Source organism: Syngnathus scovelli, chromosome 19, assembly GCF_024217435.2.
Source record: "Syngnathus scovelli strain Florida chromosome 19, RoL_Ssco_1.2, whole genome shotgun sequence".
Taxonomy (NCBI): Eukaryota; Metazoa; Chordata; class Actinopteri; order Syngnathiformes; family Syngnathidae; genus Syngnathus; species Syngnathus scovelli.
Genome location: NC_090865.1, coordinates 5,684,282 through 5,711,027, shown reverse-complemented (window position 1 = coordinate 5,711,027; position 26,746 = coordinate 5,684,282). Strand labels below are relative to the sequence as shown.

General features: G+C 46.8%; 1 protein-coding gene across 2 annotated transcripts in view; it reads left to right on the top strand.

Annotated features, from left to right (window-relative positions):
* Window positions 1–26,746, top strand: part of LOC125986546 (poliovirus receptor) — a 62,168-nt gene that overhangs the window by 22,895 nt on the left and 12,527 nt on the right. The window contains exons 2-7 of one of the 2 annotated variants that reach the window (XM_049750183.2): window positions 7,869–7,981; window positions 8,770–9,013; window positions 12,932–13,225; window positions 13,657–13,774; window positions 14,209–14,357; window positions 22,704–26,370. In XM_049750183.2, coding sequence (XP_049606140.1) covers window positions 7,869–7,981; window positions 8,770–9,013; window positions 12,932–13,225; window positions 13,657–13,774; window positions 14,209–14,357; window positions 22,704–23,236 — 1,451 coding nt within the window. In that variant the 3' untranslated portion in view covers window positions 23,237–26,370. Of the gene's footprint in view, window positions 1–7,868; window positions 7,982–8,769; window positions 9,014–12,931; window positions 13,226–13,656; window positions 13,775–14,208; window positions 14,358–22,703; window positions 26,371–26,746 lie in introns of those variants that run through there. The other variant, XM_049750184.2, reaches the window with a different exon arrangement.

Sequence of the window (26,746 nt, the reverse complement as noted above, 5' to 3'; positions counted from 1 at the left end):
ACTTCCAATCATTTAATTCACGAAGAACCAAGTCAAATTAACCGACAAAATGGATTAGTCGGCCACTCGATGCTCGGGTGAGTTGCTAACCTCCATCGCCATGGCTACGCTCCACCCCCCCCCCCCCCCCCCCCCCCCCCCCCCCCAGCAAATCAGACAATTCGCAGCAACACACACTTCCATCTGTCACACAAAACCCGTCAAATCTCTTTTTAATTTTCTCAGTATGCCGCGCTGGTATGGCTTAGGCGCACAACCAATCACCATGACACACACACACAAACTCACACACACACACACGTAGATGCATGGCAGGCCTGCAAGCAGACAAATGATGGCAATGAAGTGGCATAAGGAGAGATAATAAACGGCGGGGGAGACGAAGCGACAGAACCACGAAAGCGGGAGAATGATTGAGGAATGAAAAGCAGATAACAAGGGTCATACTATTTTTCCTAGAATGCCACTAGTTCGTTTATTTCTCCTTCTTACCTTGGAGTAGTCGCATGTAATTGTGCGAGGAGTAAACGAAGCTTTCCGTGTTTTTTTGAACCAGGCTTAGCTATTGTAGCTTATTTGTTGTTGTTTTTATTCATACTATGAAGTCAGCCCGACACTGACGGCAGACCGCCGGGAGTCAAACGCAACATTTTCATGGCTACAGGCAGTTTAATTTTTTATTTTTGTATGCGCTATTCGTTGTGTACCTTCTGCATGCAGGCACCAACTGCTCCACGAGTTCACTGGGGAAGGGGGATCAGATGGTTTGGGGGAGGCGAGGAGAGACACGCGGGTGAGGGGGGGTGATGAGGGTGAGGAAGACAGACAGCAGGATCAGGAGGGCAGAAGATGACAAGAAGGAGCGTGATAAGGAGGAACTGGCGGGGTTGGAGGGGGTCATTCGCAGGACGGGTAGAGATCACCGTGCCGAGCGGCTGTCACGTTGATGGGGGGGGGTGTACTCAAAAAACCCGCAGGCTCTCCTTGCCGCTGACAATCGTCGACACAGCCAAGCCTGCATGTGTGTGGTTAAACCCCAAGGTCTACAGAAATCATACAGACCTCAAAGTTCTATTTTTAACCGGCAGTGAATGAGTTAATTGCCGCTAATTTCTGTCAATGATGTTTCCCATTATATGCTAGAAGTTAGTGGAGCGTTTATTGATCTGTTTGAGGGATCTGGAATTCTCTCAGGCAGCCAAAATGTCTTGGCTATCTGTTGGTCCAAGAGTATTTAGAGCTTTTGGAGATCAACAGTAAGATTTACTCTTAGACTCGTATAAAGACACTGTAGAGATTTTGTGTGATTTACACAAGCAGACGGGAAACGCAGTAGCAAGGACGGCCAGAGAGCAAACACACGTGAACACGCACACACGCGCAACACTGGCGGGGAGAGGATGCAGCTGGATAGGATCTCAATACCTGCAGAGATAATAGAATTGTGAGAGGTCACACGCCACTCGCGGATGCCCACTGGCGAGTTAGGCACACATTTGCAAACACACAGTACCAGAGAAAATTGCTTCTTGGAAATGACAAATAGGAGTCGGTGGTCTCAAATTAAATTGTCCCGGGTAATTTCACGTTAATATCCGAGTACACCCAGTTCTGACCACCTGCTTGCTCCCTTTCCTCCCAAGCCTGGATCCATTTCTTCCAACATTTTAGATAATTAAAAAGCCAATCGCCTCTCTGCAGCATTGTTGATAAGCCTTGCTAGCTAGTCGGTGCCACATGGCGGCAATGAACAAAAATACGACGTGCTTAACAATTAGCGGCATTTTGGCAAATAGTAAACAATTCGTCATGGAACTCCCGGTTGAAGTTTCCCGTCAAACAAAACAAAGAGAAGTACGCATTATGTGTTTAAAACAATTACCGAAAGACTGGCCCGGTTAGCTTAATGCTAATTAGCGTCTATCTTTTATATAGTGCAAGATTTTGAAAAATTGACTGATTCACTCAAGATGGCCTCCGTTGCCTGCTGTGTCACATCTGTCACCAAGGCGTCGCACTTCTGTTGTTGATCTTCAGGGTCGTAATCGGCTTATCGGTCCCTCGCTCCTCCTTGTCTTGCAACAAAAATGGGCAAACGGTGCGGTGGAGTAATTGAGCAGGGGGTGTGGGACTGGAGGGTGAGGGTGGGGGCTCGCTTTCCAGTGCTCGTTAACGGACCCTCGTCTTTCTGCCAGGCAAACGAGCCGAGTCCGCCCCCGCGATGGGGATCCGCTCATCCGCCTCATTCGTTTGCCCGGCAGAGCTTGCTGTGATTAGATGTCATTACTAGAATAAATCTGAATTTAAGGTGCTTCCATGCTACCCAATCATCCAATGCGCAATTATTGAATAGAGGCAACTGGACTCTTCCCGACATTAAAAATCATTTCACCTTGAATCCAAAAGACTTCTCTGGTTCTAAATTTTAGGAGAGGACTCTCCCTTTTATGTCTCTGTTTTGTGGGTCCCGTCGGGGTGATCGGAATCGGCCGGCCAATGACTGTTTTGCATGAGAAAAATTCATTCCTTTGCTTCGGGGCAAAACAGCTTAATTTTCCCACATCGCCATGTCAGGACATTGTTGTAAACGAAGGACAAGTGACAGCGAAAAGCATCCTCGCTTTGAGTCCTCCATATGAGCGGAACACATGCTAGCAATTGGATTAGCATTAGGCCCAATTGAGCAGTTGCCGTACCAGGCGGGAGTTTAACGCTAATGTTACAAAATGATTAGCCTTGCGTTTAGAGTTCGACACGCGCCGTAGAGCCGACTCGCATTGTGTGAGGTGTCACTTAATTGAAGTCACCCGCCTGGAGAGTTGGCCCTCGTCAAAACGACGCAATGACGTCGCGGTGACTGACGGGAAGCCCTCTGCAGATCAGAGCGTTTGTCAATCAGACTTCTGAGCGAGGCTCTTCAATTTCATCGGCTTTGCGGCTTTGCTACGACCCGAGTAGGAATTGATGAATGTCATCGCACCACAAAAGTGCAGGTGGTCTACTGGCTGACTGGCGACCGAGCCGGCGTTAACTCACCAAATGTCATCTAAAAATAAATGTATGAAGACACCGGCGCCGATGCCGCAGCGGCACAAGCCATAAAAATCCCAATTACTAATTTTCTATTAGCTGTTTTATTGCATTTTGACTTGGTGATAAATTGATAATCTCATTTTTTTAAAACGCATACCTCGGCTAGCATGGCGCGACGAGCGTACTCATTTTAATTATTCGCCTGAGTTATTGTTAAGCATCCCTGGGTCTCTTGAAATGCACCATAAAAATATCAGCTATAATTATTACCTTAGTCCTCAGCATATTCACATTTTCACCCAAAATAGGAAAGTAGTAGTTTGGACAAATATAAACATCCATGGTAGTGAATGAAGTTGTCGTAACTCTTTCTTGTTTACTTCAAAGTGTCTGCTTTTACCACATTTTAAGTTATCGCCTGATTTGTTCCAAATTCACAATCCTCACATCTCCATCCGGCCGTCCTTGAATAATTCCGTGTGATGACTTCCACCCTGGCCTTTGATGGGCACCCGCGGAGGCCGTCGTTCCCTAAGGCGACGGGAACCGCTCGGATTGCCGTACATGAAAGGAAAGAAGTCATTTCGACACGCGCGGCCTTTGTGGTGGACAGACGCAAAAGAGATGAGACGTGCAAGTGGCGCCGAGTGGCGGGAAAAGCTAAAGTTTGCTAGCTTACGCGCCCGTGTGGCGTCTCACTTCCGCTCGTGGCAGGTGGGCTTAACAAAAAGACACGCAGGAGATCTGGACGCGCTGTTCTTTTCCTTCAAGTCGCCGCCGGGATTCTTCTTAATGTTTCCGTGGGCAGACTTTATTTCGGCTTTGTTTGTAGATGGAAGTCAAACAAACTTCAATTTATCAAGAGATTATAATGAAACTGGAGGGAAGAATTCTTTATTTGTCTCACAGTGGGGATACTTGGGAAAGCTAACACTAGCGGCCAAGAAGAATCAACAGAATCTAAGAAATCCGTTTGTACGGGAGAAACAATTTACCAAGGTCGACGTGTTGAACAAGTAATGGTAGCAATGATTGAAGTCTTTAGCGCGGAGGATTTGCAAACCCGAGTCGGGCGCCGTAAATAGGGACGCCGCATTCACGGCCATTTATCACGCCGAAAGCTCCACGGAAGTCTGAATACAGATGACCGTATTGCATTTGGTGTCACGCTTCAAAGCCGCGGCTCTGCCAAATGTCAGCTCGTCTCCAGATGAATGGCTGCGGGTGTCTCGCTGATTACAATTACTCCTGAATCCAAGGGCTTTCTCCGCTTTACATTTTTAGAATCAAATGATTATCCCGTTGAATAATTAAGCAATCAACTAAAACGACATTAGCAATGCAAAATATGCAGGTATTTGTGGGACTTTGAATGCGTGTGTTTTTAGAAGGCGGGGCTTGTTTGGCCTGGTGAGTGACGTGGGTGACAAGAAATGAGAGCGCCACAGGTTGGGCCCAATTTCCAAATGTGTTGACAGTTTGCCAATCAACAAGGGCTTATGATATACAGGAAGAGGAGCTTCTCCCGAGTTGGTATGACGCCGTCATTTACATTAGCCTTGCTCGCAAAGTCGGCTGAGTAGCGCTCAGCGCACCGCTTAATCCCCACTGATGAGTCCCATTTCATTCGGAAGCGTCTACATCGTCCAATCTCATCCATTATGCATGATCCAGTCCTCCAAGTCTTCATAAGAAGTTTCCAAATCACTTTTTTTTTAACGCCGGCTCGTTCCGAATTAAGTCACCTGCTCGTCGCGACGACAAAGAAGGCGTGTGAGCATTTCGAGATGAAGCAGATTAGGGAAAATCAACAATGGAGGCTAATTACGCCGTCCTTGCCGTAGCTCTTTTGCTTTTAATCATCACCGACGCTTGATTGGTTCCGAACATTTGCTTTTGGCATTCATTTCCGCCGCTGATGAACGTTTGTCCCGCGCATGACAGTGTTTATTAGCGTCCTGCTGCTAAACAGCTCCGATTACGCTCTGTCAATCATTCGTAATCCTGTTTCTTTCTGAATATAGAGTGCCGTGAAATTTCTTTTCGGAAGAGTCGCTCGACACCCTCAGCATAAATGGTGGGCGGCGGATCTTATTATCATATTTTTATATAGTGCATTTTATATATTGTTGTTTTCTGCTCAGGTCATGTCAATAATGAAATTCGTTTCGCGATCCAGTTTGAAGAAACTGTTATACTAGATATGTCTGGTTTTTTTTTTTGTTTTTTTTACTAGAACAATATTAAGCGGTAATAAACTCATCCCGTGGCCGGCGGCGCGGATTTGTCCTCGTTAGCGTTGTCGTCGTCCTATCCGCCGCTTGGCGTAACACGCCGCGTTCACGCTTGAGAGGGCGACCAAGCGGCGCGCCGTGTGGCCCCTCCCGACCCACGTCGACGATAAAAGCTGCGGGACGAGCAATTACCGAGAGGAGTTATCACACGTTTAACCTGAACGACTGCGGGCGGTGCTCATGCGCTCTTCTCTTTCACTCATGGATGAACACGTAAATGGCGAGATAGGGAACCGGAAAGGCCCGGGAACACTTTGAAAGTGCGGAGAGACGAGCAGCCATTATTACTGCCTGTATTCAAACGCATTCCTTGCGTCAGCAGCCGAATGGCTCTTTTCGCTAAACAAAAGCTCTTAGCATCTGTCTAGTGCTGCACTCCACTAATTCATTCATCATTCAATTTGCCGATGACGGACGGGAAGTAGCGAAAAATGGCCCCACTTAAGCTTCAGTAAACAAAGCTTTTGAACCAATTGGAACTTACATTTACTATGTGAAATGCCAATACAAAAATATGTGTGGGAAGATTTTATTTTTGTCATGTTGTGGTCACGATTTTATGACTTTGAATGTGTGTGGCTTTAAAAGGCGTCCTGGGAGTTGGGGGATGAGTGACTTTTTGTTTTTTTTCTTTGAGTGAAAAATTTCAGGGTATAAATATGTAGTCATTAAGCATTCATTTTCTTCCTCTCGACCTCCCGGAGAGCACTTGCGCACCCTCACTTAGGGAATCCCCGGCGAAATTGTCGGTAAACAAGATAGCGACGGGCAAACGTTCGACTTGTCTTTTGACATGTGGGAGGATAAACAAGCAAATGCCACCAGCCTGTAAATGTCAATTAAGCGTGATTCATCCTGCCACTGCTCGGGGGGGCGGGCGCAGCGGGGGTTCATTTAGCCTTGCACCCGCCTCAGCCTCCTTTGACACCCCCTGAGAGCAGCATTCAGCAATCTCTGCACGCTGCTAGCACGTAAGAAGAAGTGTGATGACTGCTGTCAGTCTGCTTTTATGTGGCAATAGGGCACAAAAAGCAAATAACCCTTACAAAAAATGAAGTTGAATTACAAAGCCGTTTTTTCCTGCTTCTAAAATTTGACCTTGCAGCAACCTTGACATTCCACTTTGACGATGATGCTCCGAAACTGGAAATCTCACACTGGAACCGCCGTTGACATTCCATGAATACTACTTGATAGTGAATGGATGACACATTTCACTTGTATCTGGAGATTTTAGCGACACAGAGTGGCAATGTGTCTAATTAAGCGGAATTAATCCGTCCAAAGCGTAAAGAGCAAACCTCAACAACAAAAACAAACAAGACAAAAATATGACAGAAAGTGAAATATTGAAATAATCAGCTTGTCGGCTCACGGTCGAGCTTTTGTGTTTGTTTTCACGCATCGGGAAGCTACTTTGCATGTACAGTATACTCGCTGCGTGTTTGTGTGTGTGTAGTGTTAGTGGATCACCGCTTTGACAAGGCTGTTGTCTCCCTCGGGCGATAGGGTGCATGCTTCAACGACTGTCTAATATGCATCTTATTGTAATAAAGCACACACACACGCACACACAGATCGTCTGTAAATATACATCAACCAATGCCTGAAGAATGAATTGAATTCAAATCAATATTGTGATGTTGTGCAATGCCATTTTCGATGAAAACAACTGCTTCGGGCTTTATTTATACAATATATTCATAACCATATGTCATAGTGGAGGCTGGTCAAAATCATAAGATAACACCAACTCGAATTGAAGTGGATCAATAAACTGCTTTTCATGGTAATTTACAGTTCATTGGCATTTGACTTTTTGCTTCAAGCTATCCTCGAAGACCAAGACATTTATGTATAATAAATCAGAGGAAATGATTTTTCTTCCTGTTGAAAAATAATACAGAAGACAACCTTGAAAAAATAAATCACGTCAAATAGCAGTTGCAATATTGAAAGAAAAACAAATTTGAATCATTGTGTGTGTGTGCAATAGAATTTAGCAATACAATGACCCCTCGCTACTTCGCGTTTCGTTTATCACGGCCTCACTATATCGTAGATTTTTTTTTCCAAATTAAAAAACAATTTAAAAGTTAAAATAAAACCTCTAAATGTGTCTAACCTTTAGGACAATGTAGTATTGCTCCAAATGTTCGTTTACATTCCTTTAGAAGTCCGTTTTCGCGTGTTAGCACGTTCGCGAATTAGCATCTTTCCGCTAACTCTTTAGCCTGCCCAGTACTTCTTGTTGGTGACCATACTTTGCGGATTTCACTTATCGCGGGTGGTTTTTGGAACCAATTAGCCGTGATAAACGAGGGGTTACTGTATAATAATCATGACCGGAAGCCAAAGCCACACTCCGCTGACCAATGGCGAGTAGGCTTTCATTACCATGACGACTAGGACTTTAGTAGGCTTTCGTTACCATGATGACTAGGATTGCCCCCCCCCCAGTCAACACTTCGTCGCCAATCCCCCGATCTACACACCTTTCCGTATCCTTGGGGATCACAGTCCACCTTTGTTGGTTTCCAGATGTCGGCGCTCAGAAGGTGCGCGTGGAGGAGGAGTTGGAGGCATACCCCAACGAGTCGGTGGACCTGCGCTGTCAATTCATCGACAGTGATAGCATAACCAAACTCACGCAGGTCAGTCTTTATCAATTTAATACAATTATACTATTTTAATATAAAATTTGTATACATGTAAATATATATGTGGACTCATTCACACACATGCCAAGACATTGATTCACCAATGTTTGTTTGGGCATTCGGCCAAAGCTCTCGAGCTCCACAAGACGACGAAGAAGCAAACGAGAAAACATTTGCTTGATCCTCCCTGCTTCTTTGCGATCAATATTCAATTTGTCCGCAGTGGACTCATTGGAGGTGCGGTTCCTGGGCATGAACTTTGTTCTTCATCCTGGAATGCCGTCAAAGGACATAAAAGGTTGCGGCTGATTTTTTTACAAGAGCTATAATTGGCCGGCCAATTAATCATTGGGACTTTGTGATAAAGCTCGTGCAGCACTCATCAAATACAATTTAAAAGTTAAAACAGCTAGTTGCTAACACACTACGAGAAAAATGAACTCCAATTCATTGAGCAAATCAATAAATCAGCCAGCTTTACTCAAAGCTAAAAAAAAAAAAAGAGAGAGGAAGATGAGGTAACAAATTGAACCTTTAGCCGCTTTAATTGACGGTGACATTTAGTCGCAGCGGGAGAGATCATCGCAGGGATCAATGAGTGACACGATACCGTTTCAAATATGAATACCAGCTCACCACGTGGAGCCTTTTAAAGTTAACACTGCTGCAAATTACAATGGCAAAGTGGCCATTAAAATAACTCCATGCCTTCGTTACGGCTCCAGCTGATCTTAATCTTGAGTTTGTACGTCATGTAAAAAAATACTAATAATACATTTCAGGTGTCGTGGATCTGGGAGCCCGCTGAGGGACAGCGAGACAATATCGCCGTCTTCCATCCTATATACGGCCAGAGTTTCCCCGACTTGGCGTTCAAGGACCGCGTGGCCTTCCTGCACAACAAGCTGGTGAACCCGTCCATCCGGATCTCTGACCTGCGTATGTCTGACGCCGGACGCTACACCTGCGAGTACGCCACCTACCCGACGGGCAACGAACAGGCCACCACTACGCTCGTCATGCTGGGTGAGTTGTCTAGTTTTTTTGTCCCCGTGACCGAGCAATTTAAAGCCGATGTCGGTCCGAAGCCGAGCGAGGAAGGAGAACGACTTCAATCATGTCGTCGTTACATTTTTGAGCACGTTCGGTGAATCCGAGCATGACCGCGTTTATTAAAAATGGCCGTGTTTCCGCTAAAGCGCTGCGATTGCCGTGTAAAATCCGTTTAGCCTTGTTTAAACAGCTCTTTTTATTCATTTATTTATAAGCAGAAATTGCAGCTCCCTCGGAAACTGCATGAAAATGTTTTTTCCCAACGCTCGGTTTAAGAGTTTAGTCATGCAAATGTGATTAATATTAAAATAAGCGACCACATGCCAGACGTGTAGCTAACTCATTAATTTCTCAGTGTGTCATATTTTGCCGCGACTGTTTAGTTTTCCATTGAAGACTTTTTTTTTTTCGGTTCAAAGTTATAACGGAAATGCCAATATTGAAACTTTTGGATCGTGTATTTTAACACCCGGCTGCCATTATAATTTTGATTGCGTGCACAGCATTTGGTGAGCACTGAGCATGGCTGATAAAATAAAAATAAAAAATGTACAAAAATTTGATTTCCAATATATCTGTATAACATCATACAACAGATGGAGCTGTACAGAATCATGCAGACATGCGTACTATACACATTAGTCGTTTCTTTGCAGAGGATAAAGAATCTATGCTTGGAGTATTAGCAACACCGATGCTATTTGTTAGCTTGTCTACGATTGGATTGACACGGCAATTTCATAGAACAAAATGTCGGCTCGTGCTTAACAAATGATGGCGGCGTACCGTTAATGTGGATTCCGTACGCCGCAAGCGAGCGCCTCGTCGTCTTAAAAGCAAGATGTTTACGACGCCGCTGGTGACGGGAGGGGGCGTGAGTGGGGCGTGGATGGGGGGGGGGGGGGAGCACCCGCCGTGTGTAATCGTAGACAGCTGGTGTTTTTCATCCTCCCACATGAGAGGCCATTTGCAGCGCAGCCAAGCGCGGCAAGATCGACGCAAGGAAGGAATCCCGTCGCTAGGCGAGCGGCATCTGCACTCGTACGATAAAGAGCCAGCGCATTAAGCGTTCCCACGATAATGACGGATGGGGGGGGGGGGCTTGCGAGAGGGCCGCACTTTGAACCCCACCGCTGCGTTTTACCAAAATCATTCTCCCGTCTATTTATGACATGTTTGTGTTCATCGGAGCGCACAAATGAAGCCCTCCTCGTCTCGTCTTTTGTTGCGCAAATTGTCACAATCAGAGCAGGTAGGTCGGCGAAAAGAAGAGAGCGGAGGCAGAGTGTGCATGAAAAGAAAAAAAAAAAGATGCGTGGGCTTTTCAATCGTCAACATAGTTTCACTCCATCTCGCTTGTTGAATTTCGTGGATTGGCTCAGAGAAAAAGCGGCGCTAAGGCCTGGAATTGGATCAGTACTTTTCAAATAATCAGCGGCGTAACAGGAAATTTCGTGGAAAAAGTTTTAACAAACCCAGCCTGAAAAGAAAGAAAATTGGTTCATTTGGTTTGAAGGAGCTCTTTTAGAACATTTTGTCTGATTCCTCCACAGACACAAAAAAAAAGATTCCAGAAAGCTTGCCTCAAAAGACTGAAATTTTCCGCCATACTGCTTTACAAGTATCCGCTTTTGTGTATTTCTAGTGGTCCTTCAGAAACAAACGTGTCCTTCAACATAAAACCAGCGTCAGATGTGAGAATGTCTCAAGGTCGAATTTCTTAAATACTTCACATGGCAAAAAAAAACATTTTCACGTTTGCTTGGGTTAGCCGACCTTACTTTTAATGCCTTTCACAAATACCAGTTCGTCGGGATCAAGCCCTTTGATCTTATTCAATAAATCTGAAATTTCGATATATAGGTTTCGGTCGGCGTTTTGTCACGTTCGGTGGCGAGGCGCCAGAAATCATATCACGTCTTATTTACACTCCGAGAGATAATCCCGCCAAACAATCCGATTAGCGGATGCGGCGGCACGGCCACGCAACGCAATCTTATCAAGTTTTGATGCACGGCAATAAAGAACCGGCCGGGAGCCGTATATTTAGGTCAGCCACAATATTAGGTACACCCACGACAGCTTTATGCGTGATATATGGGGTGCCGGTAAAAAGTGTCTTCCCGCATTTTTGAAAATATATTTCTTTAGCAGAGACCGAATTTTGCTCTGATTTCACATCAGCGCTTCTAAGTGTTAAAATAACTTTTTTTTTTTAATGCGGAGGCCGCTTCTGGTCATGTCGCAGCCACTTTGCAGAGCCGCTCACATCGTCAATGAAAACAAAACGAGTCTCAATCAGACAAATGAATGTATTTTGCCGACATTTTCAGCCGGCCAATTAGGGGTTGTCACACGGCCGCCGACCGACTCGCATCTTTTCCACCATCTCCCTCAATATTGATGTTTTATTAGCAGCCCGGGAGACAAACAGACGTTTATCTCGGCCGCGACAAGGGCGGCGTGCGACAAACAAATCCCAGCCGACATTTTTCACCGGCGCAACAACACATCGCCCGATCGACGAATAAATCCACACCGACGGCGCTCGCCAAAAAAGACACCGCTGTTAAATTCTCATTCATGCCGCGGAGAGCCGCGCTGTGAATTAAAGCGCGACGTGGACAAATTGCAGGGTCTGCCCGTGTTTGATAAAGGTTAAATATGGCAGCCACTCCAAATGACTTGTTCCGCCGTGACCTACAAGCTGCTCTTATACAATCGAGAGAGCGAGAGAGAAAAATCTGCTATCAATGATATTTTAATTCCTCAATATTGCCATTCTGATTTATTCTGCAATTATTTTTCCTCCCCGAGTTCCTCTCGCCATGTATTTTAACAAATAGAATTGCGCTCCAGGGGCCAACCTCATCTATTGATTAATCAATCATTAACAAGTCCCTAATGTCCCCCTCCGTGTTTGTCATCAAGCTTAAGCGTCCGTGAACACGCCTGGTGAGTTATTAAGTGGATTTAACGTTGGCGGTGACATCTGCCGGTGTTGTCGTTTGCAGAATGGCGCACGTACGGGTCAGGCGGGGGGGGAGCCTCGACGCGGGTCGCTTGCTTTAATTAGAAGAAATTGCCAGGGCGACAGATGTCTTCCAGCGGCCGCCCTGGCGTCTTTGCGACGCTAACTGGCGACCCGCCAAAGACGAAAGGCATCGGTTTCCAATCCTTCATGCGTTCGCCCAAGCGCGGAGACTCAAGCAAAATATATGTTCTGGTCTGAGAGGAGTTTATTGAAGATGAAGCGCATCTGTCTGTGTCGCTGCGTAAATGTCAAGCCGCTCATCTAGCTCACGTCATTGTGAGCGCAGAAGCAAACGGTTAAAAAAAATACTAATAATACAGAGGCGCATTTGGAGAGCCTGTTTGGGAAGGCAAGAAGGCCAAATAGTTGTCTCTGGAGATGGCGTAGGAGCGACCGACCCGGGACACAATAGCCGCCTCGGTATGCTAGACGCTCGGGAAATCATCAGCAACCTTTCAGACGCAATCTGAAGCACACAAAGAAAGGCCGGAAAGTCATTCCGGGGAAGCTGCGGAATGAATAAATGAAATGTTGCAAAGCAAGGCGATGCATCTCATGGCCAAAGCAAATAGCATGGCATTTGCCAGATGATTGACGGCTCCTTTCGAGGGGCACGCATTGTGGTGGCATCTGCTCATCGTCTGACTTTTCCTCATGTCTGAAGACATTACTTGATGTCCAAAATGTCACCCAGATAAAATCCACCAGGCCCTTTTTCCCGAAGTTTACGCCGAGAGACAAACAATGCGGTCTCTTTAGCTTCATGCTAACAAGCAATGCAAAATGTCATAGACAGGCTAACAAATAGCAGCAACGGGGCCACTCTCTCATCACGGGTTGTTTCTCCTCTTCCGCAGCCAAACCCAAAAACTCTGCCAACGTGGTCACGGTGCAGGCGGGCACCAAGGCGATGGTGGTGGCGCAGTGCCAGGCAGCAGATGCCAAGCCGGCGGCGACCATCAAGTGGCTGGCGTCGGTGGGCGGCAACCACACCACCAGCAGCACTGGCGGGCCCGACGGCACGGTCACCGTGCGCAGCGAGTACCGGCTGGTGCCCACGCCAGCTGACGACGGCCGGGAGGTGACCTGCATGGTGGACCAGCGCACCCAGGACAAGACCTGGACGCACCAACTCAGGCTCTCTGTGGAGTGTAAGAGACACACACCTTTAATATTAGCCGCACACATTGTTTGATGACATCATAATTCAGAGCAGCTCGCTCTCAGACAAATTTTCACATAACAAAAGATTTCTTTTCACACTTAATGAAAGGGCAGCCACTCCAGAAGCACGACCAGAAGCCATTTAAAAAGTCTTAAAATACAAAAGTATGCCTCCTTTAGGATTAGCATAAGAGAACAAGATGGCCACACACGTACATTTAATCCTTTCGATGTCTTGTTAATTTACAAGGGATTAAAACAGGTTCAGTCGTTAGCGGCGGCGGCGAGGAAACCGCGCCCAGATGTAGCACGTCTCCGTTCGTTCGGTCGTTTAACAAAAGAAGACTCTATAATGTTAGAAAGACTTAGTGTGTCTCTCTCGGTCAACTGTGTATGTGGTCCGACTCTTCCCTCGCAGACCCCCCCTCCGTCTCCATCGAGGGCTACGACCACAACTGGTACATGGGCCGCTCGGACGCCACGCTGGTCTGCTCGGCCAACGGCAACCCGCAACCCACCACCGTCACCTGGACCGCGTAAGATGGCTGCTCACTTTCTCATCTCCCTTAAAATAGCTTCACATTGTATCATTCATGCTAGTTTTGTTAGCCCATCTATGGCTTGGGGCATTATGTGTTAGCATGAAGCTAACACTTGCTTGGTTAAATTTCCTTGCTTTTTGTTTGACTGCAAAATCTGAGTGGCAGTGGCAATAAACATCTTGAAGCAGATTGCTGGGCGTTGTAGTTCCCTTCAGGATTTTATGCAATGCGCTTCAGCTGCCAAAAAATAAAAACAGATTAAATTTGCAAAATAACCAAGGACAGCACAAGAGTTAATGACGGCGTTTTTACCATCGCTAACGCACAGATGGTGCGCATTGCGGCTGTACGTGAGAATTTCATCTCACTTGGTCTTCCTTCTTCCCACGCTCCGTCCATCTTGTCCTTCCCTCGTCCTCCTCCTCCAGGGCGTCGGGCCCCTTGCCAGATTCGGTCCTGGTGGACGGCAACAAGCTGACGGTGAGGAAGGTGGACGACACCGTCAACACCACCTTCATTTGTGAGGTCAAGAACAAGCACGGCGCTGCCAAGCACCAGATTACCACCCTCGTCATCGGTGAGTCAGCCGGTGGCGGCTATCGGGTTTGCACACGTGTGTCTTGTCTTGAAGTGCATCAAACACACTTCCTGTGCTGTTGACAATAGCAGCATAAGGACTCAGTACACACAGACACACACATTACACCCACAAATGAGTTAAAGGGGGCCCTGGCCCCTGCTGCCCCCCCCCTAGAACCACCACTGCTTTAAACCTTTGAATTTTCTTGAACATGCACATTCATTTTGTTCAACTTGTTGGTTTTAAACAATGCACATAATGCAGAGCCACACACACACACACACACACACACACACAGACAAACACTGGGATGAAGGCTGATCTGAAAACTGCGGGGTGCAGGCCTCTAGATCTTTAGCATTGATTTCTGTGCTTTTTTTTTGCGGGTTGATGCGTGCCCCCTCAGCAGGGCCACACAATACAACAATGACCCCCCCCCCCCCCCCCCCCCCCCCCCTCCCACTCCCCCTCAACACAATCAGAAGGGGACTCAGCTCCACCAAAGTCCATTCAGACCTTGAACTGAAACACCCACCCAAGTCGTAAGTTTGTGGCCCTGCTGCGTTGGCGCGGGCGAGCCCTTCTGGATTCCTCTGCAAGCTTTCAAGTTGGTGTGAGCCAGTTTGCCGGCGTTTGGTCTCTTTCTTTCTTTCTCAACTCTTTGCACTCACTTCAGAGAATGCTAACGCGTCTTCATCGCGGGCCCGGGCGCACTTTTCATCTTTGCGAGGCGGCTCGCTTTTTACCCCTCCTACCCTCGGTTTCCTTTTTTTTTTCTTTTTCCTTCAAATGTTTTCTGTTGAAGTGACTTCAGTATTGCAGTGAACACTGACCCAATTACAGTAAGTAACAAATGATTCTTATTTCAAAACACACTTTTGAAATTATTCTCGAGCACCTGTTGTCACTTTTGCTGACAAGAAACCGGGGCGACTCTCCTATATCATCATTTTGAAGAAAAGGAAAAGACGGCTTGCTCGAGCCAATCTTTTTGCAAATCATTTTAAAATGATCTTGTTTACGTTTTCCATCACCTTCACACATTGATCCAGAGCACAAGCGCGCCAAACACGTCGGAAAGCTGACAGCTCGGCAGGCCCGAGGGACGTGTCTTCACGCCGCCTTGTCTCGCCCGACCGCTCAGCAAAATCGTCCCTCGCTAACACTTCCCCCGCGGCCGCCGCGCGGGATTACAGCGCGTAATCGGAGGCGCGAGGAACAAGAGCTCAGATGCGTTTAGAACACGGGTGACAGATCACGACTAAAGATCTGGAATTGTCCCTCCTGCCGGAACAAAGCTTGTTCGGGTGGCGTTGTCTTCCAACCAGGAGCTAGCTTAGCTAGCTTGGGCACTGTAACGTTGTGCCCCACCTTGGCCCTATCTATTTGCATCTCCAGCAGAGGGCGGTATAAAACCAGATATGGTTGAAAATAGCTGGATTAATCTGCTTAATTCTTATTCCACTTATGCAATGTTAATCAGAACACGGCGCTTCCAAACTAACAACCCACGCGAGGTTCAGCGGAGCCTCGCTGGCGTTTGGGTTCCTTCAAGATCGCTAATTTGCCCGCCTGTGTACGTCGAAACTTTGTTCTGCTAAACGTCGGATGAAAGCAGCGGTGTGCCTCTGATGTTTGACTTGTAAGGAGGGTGGAGAGCTTACATGCTTTTCCTCTTTTAGAGCTTCTACGTGACAAACACTGACGTGGTTGAAGTCAACCTGGATTTTTGTGCTCTTCCTGCAGCACCCTAAAATGCCACTAGGTGGTGCCAAAGCCCTAGCTAATAGGAAAGTAGATTACTGCCATGCGTGAATAGTGAAAATCTGCACAATATTGTCTTAAATTAGTTCTTAAATAGTCACAAAAGTTATTTTTTGTGTCTGCAAAAAGAAAATATGCACTACTGTGCATCACCCCGAGTACCGTTCCTAATATTTAGCTTGTTTAGTCACGCCATGCTGCGTAATAGGCGCTTAATTGAAATGATCCAATAATGGCAAGAGGCCGCAGTCAGGATATGAAACACACAAATGACACTTAATCAGGATTAGCCTCCAATTTAGCGTCAAATGTGAAACATTTCCGCTGAGCATGTAATAGCTCTCGACTGGCCGCTCGTGCGTGTGTGCGCGCGCGCGGCTGTAATTAACTTTGATGAACTTTAAACGAGCATGGTGGGCTTGGTGTTGTGACTGCCAACCAAAAATGTTGCGCTTAGTGTCACGCTACGTCGGCATACAATTTAGCATATTTAAAGAAATACCGTATTCGAGTGTACTGTGCGCCGCACTTGTCGAGGCACTTCAGAAAGAATGAAAAAGGCAGGAACGCACCGTATCGCATTTGATCTTCCGTTTAAATATTTCACGTGCGCGGTCACGACGTCTTCGCCTCGTACGGAATGCATTCTTTGTCATCTGTGTCTTTCGGGAGGCAAGGTGAAGCTGGAAACTGGTTGCCACGGCAACAGAGACACATTAAGGAGTATGTTTGGAAATAATTAAATCTTCTAACACCTTTTCAAATATTTTCAAATCCAACTTCTCTCATTTTCAGCTTCTCAAAACTTTTTCATTTCCTCTGTGAAAGCGGCCAGATTGCGTTTTAAGTGTTTCTGAACTGTGACTAAAAAGTAATTAACACTTTAGCGTATTTTCCAACATGTTTCAAATTAAACACCAAGCAGACAGTCGTCACCACACACCGAAAACGTGCCGGTGCTCAATTTGATTTCTAAAAATCTTTTGAAGCCATACCAAATGCTCAACATGGTATGGTTTTTTTTTTTTTTTTTTTTTTTTTTGTCTCTGGAGTGCACGTCCATGAAATTACACAAGCAAGTACAATTTATATTTCGCCAACACACACTCATGTAAGGCCCATTCGTTTTCCTGTAACTCGAGGCTCCTTGTGACCCGACACCTCGGAAAATTCGCCGCCTGTGCCCGCGTCTCGCTCTAATTGCTCGCGTTTGTTTTAGTGTGTGCGTACGTGCGTGCGCGTGTAATGACGAGCCAGACAGATCACGCTCCCGTCCCGCTGAGCGCCTTTCAATTAGCCGGTAGGGGACGGCGGTCGGGGTCAGACGGCCATCGCCGTGGGCAGCTCATCCACCGAGGAGGAGGTTGGAGGAGCTCGTTTCGTTTCGCCCGATTTTTTAAATATATTTTTAGGTATTTTTTTATGAGCTATTTTTAAGTAGTGTAGAAATGATCAACGAACGCCGGATGAGGAGGCGTCGCAGGAGGGCTAACGAAACGTAGTCTCCATGTTTGGGTAATTTTCCAGCTTCAAACGTGCTCTTCTTCAAACAACCGCAGAGCATTCAACAAAACCTCACAGGCGCATACAAATAGGGATTCATGCAAGTCGCCAGCCGACGTGTTGTTGCCAGGTAGGTTTAGCGGCTTACTGGCACACAGATGTACAATATGATCCACGTTGTGCTTGCATTCCATGTCCTGGACATGGTCATTAACAGCAGCACAAGTGGGTATTATACCGCTCCCATTTCAACGCTTAATCCGCTTTGTGGCGGCAATGCAACTGGGCACCCGCGTTTTCTAAGCACCTTAATTGGCTCTGAGAGTGACGCCCGTGTGTATGTAGACATGAAAATGTTCAAAACATCTTACGGCGATCATTTAAAAATAGCTCATAAAAAAATAGCTAAAAATATATTAAAAAATATAAAGTCCCTAATCGTGGCTTCCTCAACTTTAATTTCTGAGATTTCTGCTTTTCATCGGACAGGTATTGTCTCCTGGTGTCTAAGTCGCGACATTTTTTTCATTATCTTCGAAGGACGTCTCTGCATCTTGGATTATATACGGTGCATGCTAAGTATTTATTTATCCGTGGCTTTTTACATTTAAAGGCAGTCTGAATATGAAGGTCATCAAAAACTATTCAATGGAATTCTAGCTATTAAAGTGTACTTTTTTTTTTTTTGTTGTAAGCGGCGGCAGTCTGTACGATATGTTTGGCAGCACGGCGCAGTATAAAAAAATTTATTCTTGCCATTGTGTATTTGTGCCCATGGTGATGTTGCGGAAAAGTTAGATGCACTCAACGGTTGATTCGGAGAACCTCAACATCAAAATATTAGGATCGCCTATTTCAGCTACAATTGCTAGCTTGCTAGTTCCTTGTGCTGGTTCCCTTTTCAGTGCGCTTGTCTTGGCCATTATTCTACTTTTAGAGGGAGCAAAGAGATGCACTTAATCCTGTTTCCTGGGATGCTAGTTAAGTGGATCCTGACCTCGTGTATTTTACCTTTTTCTACTCGTCCTCCTCCTCCCACTCAGTGGTCTTGATTCACTTGGACTCATGCGACCGCAAAGCATTTAAGAGCGAGCTGGGATGGATGAATGGAGCCAGAGATGAGAGAAGGGGTGGGCAGAAGGGAGGGTAGTCGGATCGGGCCGGCGAAAGGGCCCGACTGATGACTGCTTTTGTTGATCGGCGTCAACCGTGCCGACTGCACAATAAGACTAAAAAAGCATGCAAAAGCTTACTCATGCGGTGTGTGTGTGTGTAACTTGCGGATAGGCGTGTGTGGATGTGTCCATGAATACGAACGCGCACGTGCGCTGAATTAATGAAGCCGCAGACTTGTAGGTGCGAGACAAGCCACTAATTACACCCGCCTCGCTCAAGCCCGGTCATCAATAATGTTCATTAAACCACTGAACCCACGCTAGGCATCTCTATGTGTGTGTGTAGCATAGTGACAAGATGGATCATCACACATTTAAATGAAATATTTCTTCCCGTGACAGTCTGTCGCTGTACGAATAATTCGGGAAGACACTTTAGTCGATTTCGCAACATTTACGAGTCGCTCGGCAATTCAGCAATTCGTCAAAATGTGAACCTTTGCTTGTCGTGCTAGCTGGCTAAAGCTAACTGTAGATGTAAAGATCGGAGTGTGTATTTTGTACACACATAGACGTTGACGTTTTCTGACAGTTCCAGAAAGGTGAAAAGGAGACCATTAATCCTCCCAGTTGGAAGCATTCACTGCTTAAAAACAGCGGAAATTACTTCCACTCCCGTTTGTGTGTGTGTGTGCGTGTGGCTGGAGCTGTAAAATGGTCTGGGAATGATGGGTCGCTGCGTAAAGAGCCTCATATATTTGCGGAGAAGAAGAATGGCTTTTTTTTTTTATTTTGCAGTCGAGTGTAAAAATAAAAGAGTTGTTTGGAAGTCCTTTGTTCAGGTCGAGCCTTTGCTCCCCTTCAAGACTTTTGTTTGTTGTGCTCCGCCACGGCTGTCCAAAGTGCTTATCTGAGGCATTTGTGGCAGATTGACTTATGGTGTGTGTGTGTGTTTTCATGCAGTGTGAGGTCATGCCTCTATTTCAGAACCAAAAATTGGATGCAACTTCAACTTATATATTCGGCAAGTTAGAAGCAATTTAGAATTAGCTTTGCATCTCGTCGCTACGTTAGAAAATGGAAATGAGTGGGAACATTTCAATCATCCGTAACGTCTCGCTGACCTTTCCTCGTCACGGTGGCGAGGCCATTAAGCTTTATGTAGAACATCCTCTCATTGAGAGAGGGAAAAAAAAAATTGTGAGTGTCGGGATAGGCCGAACCTCCCGCGACCTTCTTGAACCTGCCCGCCGGGCGCAATTCCGCAAGAAAACGATACCAGAGTGGCGAGCGCGCTCCTGAAATTCTGATTTAATCAAAAGCAGATTGCCACTTTCGGACTGAAGCACTTACGCTCCGCCGGTCAGACCATGATTACGATGACAGAGCGCTAATATGACGACGGAAATCTTCTTTGAGCAAGGCGGGCGATGGGAGCCATCTGCACTTTTTCACCTCGGATTACTTTTGTAGCTTTTAGAGTCAGAATCTAAAATATCTCAGGATTTTTGGGTGCTATGAGAAACAAAATAAATTATAAAAACAATATAATAATAATAAATAAATAACTCAATGGTATGTACACCTTTGCCACCAGGGTGCAGTATATTATTTTTCTGTATATTTTTTTCTATATATTTTTTTCTATATATTTTTTGCCTGTCAACATGTGTTGCTGCAGCATATTTGTTCTCACTGATCTGCTTTAGAAAGGAGAGAAATGGAGCAAGTGTGTGTTGCGGAAGACATAAAGGCGAGCCGCATGCTGAATCAGGCATCTTATTAGTGGCGTGATTAAACGCCAGATTATGATAATGTGCGTTGAAGCTCATTCCAAACTGTAGATATGTCATTTTTCTTTTCATCCACTCCGGTTGTTTGGCAGGCGCGTAAACAACATTTGTTGACTTGAATAATTCAGAGATCAAATTGCTTCATAAAGACCCAGCACTCTGATTCTTTGTTTTACGCGCACTCGTCGGGAAAAACACAAATTGAACGCTCGAGTCGTTCTGAAAAATCATATTGTAACTTGAGCTCATGTGGAATCTCGCTGTACCATGCTAATGCTAGTCATTCTACGCAAAGGATAAAGAATATATGAACATTAAGCCTTACATATGAGACTTCCTCCCACCTCTGTTTGTGTTTGTGTATTCGCTGCAACCGAACAGCATCCTGCCGTGACGTGAGTTTTATTTCCATTTCGCCGCCGCTACCTCGCCGCACGCTAAATCCTCTGCCGGGGTTTATCCCGACCGCCGTAGCGGACGCCTTAATCTGTGTGGCGTACATGACGTTAATGCGGAGAGTGATAGGAAGCCCCCCTGCCTGACTCTCGCAGTCACGTTTCTCAGCGTGTTGCTTTTTAAGCGGTCGGCCTGCCGCCATTGAAGAAAAGTTTGGCCGACTTCCCCGCTTTGAACCTCTTGCAACGCGGCGACTGGATCAGTGTTACCATTTGCAACTCCGGAATTACCATATTCACAATTTCTTTTGGACTATCATCCATTATTTGTTGGAAAAACCTTTTTGCCCCCCGGTGATGGCGTACCTAATAAAATGGCCTGTATAGTGTAGCATCGTCCTTATCTTCCTTCTCGGCTGCCCGGTTGAGCTTTTGTGGAAAGCGCGTGATTAAAAAAAGTCGCCGGGCGGCAGCGGCGGACGGCCATCACTCAGCCGCTGCCGCGATGTGAAGGCTGCTGGGAAATATTCATCATAAATATGAAAAACGCTCTGAAATCATCTCGCTTGAATATAAATAACATTGAGGGCATGGCGGCCCAAGCCAAGTTGTCGTTTTAACGCCATGTGTCACTCGCAGCGGACGTGGACTTCCTGTCCCGACGGGCCCCGCCCACTTCCAAGGATCTCTTTGGCTCATCCCAACCTCACATTTTGCTCTACTTACTAACTCCATTTTCTTTCTCCTTCTGTACTAACCTAATCTTGTCCTCCATATTGACTAACGTGTTGTCCTTGCTTTCTTATTATGCTTTCTTCTAATCATCCAACGCTGTCTTTGCTCTCTTTCAATTTCCCATCCTCTTGTTTACACACTTACGATGACACACACGCGCACACACACGTCATCTTTATTAGTGTTGCTATTATTTCACGGGGATGAGCAATCATTTGGCTTCCGCGCAACTTCATCCCACCAGCTGTTTGATTGGCATCCATGTCCGCATTGACTGGCGGCGCCACGCCGGGATTCGCATCAAACGTGAACTGCTTCACATGTCCCCAAAATATCATCTGGCTACATGTGTGTGTGTGCGTTTGAGCCCAGCGTGAGTCCGGTTGCGCTAATCTCCCGTCATCGGAAGCCTGTTTCGGCGTCTAATGAGGCCACTGGGAAGAATCAGACGGTGTGGGCTTGAGGGACGGTGAATATGGTGGCACTTTGAAGGCGCAGCTGTGTGCGCGCCGTTTCTACAAATAAACCTCTCTGGATGTGTGTGTGTGTGTGTGTGTGTGTGTGTGTGTGTGTGTTGTGTACTCACTGGACCCTTCACTAGGTACACAAAGTAATGGCATCGCAGGGGATACGTAGCAGACCCTCCCACGATAGATGAATAGATTGGCCCCGCCCACTTGAATTGAGTATCTCTGTATACAGGAGTGAATTTGAACTGCAGCAAGAACGTTCGGTCAAGCGTAGAAGAATGTAAGAATGTGATCTATCCGGATTTGCGGTATCTGCGTTGGCTTCTACTTTGCGTTGCGTCCGTGGGGGCAAATTTGGCTCACACCAACAGGAAGCAAGCGACCCGTTCGGGCTGGTTTGACTACAACAAGGAGAACGGCAGCTCCCTCGTGACCACTGTTCCCATGGATTGAGACGTTCTTCACTTAAGACAGCAAGACTTCCTTAACTGCCGCCATCCAACTTCCTCTTTCTTCTCCTCCACCCGTGTTTCCATCCCTCCTTCCAACCCCTCCATCCTCTCTGCAGAAGCCTTGGAGGACCCGTCCAGCACCGGGGCGGTGGCGGGCGCCGTGATCGGCTCCCTCCTGGCCCTGCTTTCGGTTGTGGCGCTGGTGGCGGTGCTGGTGATGCGAGGCCGCCGCCAGCACCAGCGCGGCGGGGGCGGCGCAGAGTCGGTGGCGGCAGGCGGTGGCAGCGGCAACGGCGCCGACTACGGCAACAAGGCTCGTCTTCTGTTCGGCGGCGAGGGTAGGAACAACAACGGGCCGACGTATAAGTACCGCGAGGGCTGCGACAACACGGGGACTCTGACGGAGAAGGCCAACGACTTCCGCCGCCTCCACCAGCATCCCGCCAAGCCCTCCACCCATGACATCCTCCTGGATGAGGCGGAGAGGCGCAAGTTTCACGACAGCCTGGAGGAGGATGAGTGCTACGACCGATTCGATGGCGGGAACCCTCCGGCCTATGGCGGCGGTGGTGACACCCTGTACCTGGATGACGACATGGAGTCCCAGCGGGACGGCTCCGTCATTTCCCGGACGGCCATTTACGTGTGAAGCGGCCATCCCATCCCCTGCAAAACTTGGACTTGCAAATAGCCGAACGGGTTCAAAAGTGACCGGACAAGCACATCAACGCTTCAAAAGGGACGCCGCTTGTCGCTGTGTTCTCGTTCTTGAGCTTTGCGCGTGTTGGTGTGCCTCGGTACTCGCTATCTCTTGGAAACGTCGTCTGGTCTGCGTACAACAAGAACCGCATTCTTGCCTTCTTTTGTCGGCTTGTCAAGCTGGACCATGTGTGTGTGTGTATGTGCTCATGTTGATGGCAGAGGTGGGGTCCAGTCACATGACTTTTCGGACTTGCCCGACTGAAACATCCGTGACTTTCTCCCACCTCTGATTAATAGCGTGCGTTGTTATCTTCTATCTACTGGGCGTCGTCTCGCTAGCCTCGATGTTGTCGTCGTGTATCGGTGAAAAGAAGCACTTTGAGCAGTTCCGCATTTTTTGTGGCAGGATGACTCATCGCTTATAAATACTCAATTTGGATGATTTTCTTTTTTTTCCCCCGCCTTTTTTCTTCACGCCGCTCTATTTCTGGCGTCCGTCTTTATTTACGCAGCGGCCGGCTTATCGGCCGTGGCAGATCACCATGCGGTATTTACAAAACCCAATCTGTGTCTTTGTTTCTCACATCTTGAACAAGCAAAGCTCATTCGGCACCGCGCGCTCCTTTCTAAATCCTCCTCAACGCGTCTTTTCAACAAGATTGGCGCTTTTATTTCTGTTGGGTTTTTGCTTCCTTTCTGCGGGGATTTGTTCCAACAAATTGTAGAAACAATCCATAGAATCCTCGCAGACTTGTGCGTGTGGTTTCGGATTAGGATTTTAATTCCTAAAGTATTATGGTCCTTTTAATATGTCGGGCTACTTGACATCGTAGCAAAACTGCAGGATTTCAACAGGACATTAAAAATCCAACCTTGGGATCCACAAATGGAGTTTCTGTGAATGTAAACGCGGTCATGCGTCACTTGGAGGAACTCTCGACAATATTTTAATTCTTGGAACACGTTTGCCTTGTTCATCTGCTGCTTTCTCCTTTGTTGATTTGACATTTGCTTGATCCTTCTTGTCTTATGGCGGAAGAACTACAACATGGTGGCTGTAGAAAATAATTTGTGCGTGTTACGTGTTTTGGTCGTTGGAGTAAAAAAAAAAAAAGGGTTGTGTGAGTACTTTAAAAATAAAATGTCTATGGGATGTGGAAAGGAAGTGCAGATGTGAGCTTATCTAGCACAAAAAAGGAACCATTAGCCACTTTTCAAACCCTCACCGAGCGTCGATTGTTCCTCAACATCCTCCACGTGCCGTTTCATCCCCAAACATCATCGCACGAGTCAAGAGTGTCTCGTGTCACCTCGTCCCAAAGTGTGTTTTGACGCTAGCTCACAAGAAGACACTTTGATGAAAAAACAAACAAGTTTCTGAACAGAGTTTTGAGGATCTTTCACCCAAAAGGAAGAAAAATATCCTGACTGAGGCGGTGGTTTCATCTCCTTCCTGTACTTTCTGTTAGTTTGCCTCAGCACGTCTTCTCTCGGGTGTATTCCCGCGTTCCTTTATCGAGATTTCTCTCTTTGGCGCCTAATTAGCAAGGAGGCGTGCGGTGAGATCAGCCGCTGACTTTTTTTTTCCCCTGCTCAAGTCATTTGAATAAAAACCCCAATCTTACGAAAACCTCGGCGGGGAAGCCGACAATCAATGAGATTTCCCGCCATTCGCCGTGAGCTACCTGACTGCCACAAAATGGCCGCTTTAGCTACGAGCGTCATTCATAGCGATGCTAATTAGCGCCGTCCGAGTGTCTTGCGGGAAAGTCTTCGCGTCGGCAAGTAACCTCAGCGAGTCGCTTGAGGTTGGTGTCTTTTGACAAAAGTCAAGCTAGATTTTTATACGCCGACGCAAAACCGCCACCAAGTCCGAGGGTGTCGCTTGGCTAGCGCGACGGTGAGGCGCTGTTCTCTTGGCGCTCCATCTAGAGAATTGCAAAAAGGGAACAAGCCAAAGAGGAGGAGGACACAAAGAAGACCTCAATACAAACCGCCAATGGAGTTAATCCTGCCATTTTCTAATCCCCATTTGTTAGCTTGTTTTTTTTTTGTTTGGTTTTTAACACAGCGCCAACTGCTTGGTTACCACCAACAGTTTTTACCATTCCAGTTCGGCACAAGGTGTTCCCACCATCTTTGATTCGGCACCAGGATCGCAAGCTTACCGAATCATCCTCCGACTGCCAAGTGGAGGATAAGGAGGAGTCAGGGGAGGCGGCCTATTAGTGATTGAGCTCGGCTTTTGTGGTTAATCCGGCGGAAGCCGAGCTTGTGCCGGGCCAGCCGCGACGCGGCAAAACTTTCCCGTCTTCCTTCGTCAAACCGCGTAAGCGCTTTATCGCAACGTGTGGGTAAACCCGTCTGGGTTTGCTCACTCCTTTCGGTTTTTCTTCTCAACTGGTTGCAATGTCATGGTCTTCAAATGCAAACCAAGAACCCCAAACAAGCACTTTGGTTGTCAACGTGCCTCGCGAAAAGTCTTGCTAGCACATGATTTCTATATGATTCCTTAGTCAAAAGATTTTTGGGGTTTTCAACATGGTTTCAATGCTTTTCAGTGTTTTTGAACATTCAGCCCTCGAGGCCAGTTTGACAAGACATTTGGTCGACTCCCCAATCCCCAATGAATAGACCGAAAAAGTCTCAAGAAGCCATTCTAAAAGATTCAATAAGTCCGCCTAGAAGTCCACAAACATTTGAGAAGCGTCAGCAAAGTCATTGACAGAAAAGCTGCGAGTGGGCGAGCGACACGCCGCGTGCTGATCCCGCTAAACATGTTTCTATTCTCCCTGCGATGCTTTCAGACCAGGATTTCTCTCCTCGGCGTGTTGTTTCACAAACGATTGCCTTCCCTCAGCCAAAACAAAACCAAAACAAAACAATCTCTTGCATAATTTTCATCATCAGTCAGTGAGAAGATAGGAGGCTGTCCAAGTCTTTGACCATGTGGGTGATCCGTCCCCGCGGGAGGAATTAGTCCAGCTCACCGAGCAGATTAAACGCATTCGCGCGCATGTTTTGTATTTCACAAATCGCACATATTTGTTTGCCTCGCTGATGCGCTCGCCGCTTTCTGGCCCTTTGTGTGACGAGTAGCTTGTTGTCACTGTTGGCGTGACTGCATGCTAACTAGCCGTGGTGTCCTTTCAGCCCGCGAGCGGGGCAAACATGATTTCGGGCTGGACAGAAACGTCGACCCGGAAACTAGAGGTCATACCTGTTTATGTTGCCATTTTGGATTTTGTGTGTTCGTGTGTGTGTGTGTGTGTGTGTGTGTGTGTGTGTGTGTGTAGAAGGTGGGGGCATATGCCAAGTTTCAGGGGAAAAAGTGAAAGTTATTCCTCTGCTCCTCATGGCGGGATTAGACAAGCTTACTTTTGAATGCCTTGCGGTTAGTGTGTGTGTGTGTGTGTGTGAGTGTGCGCATGTGTGTGTGTGTGTGTGTGTGAGGGTA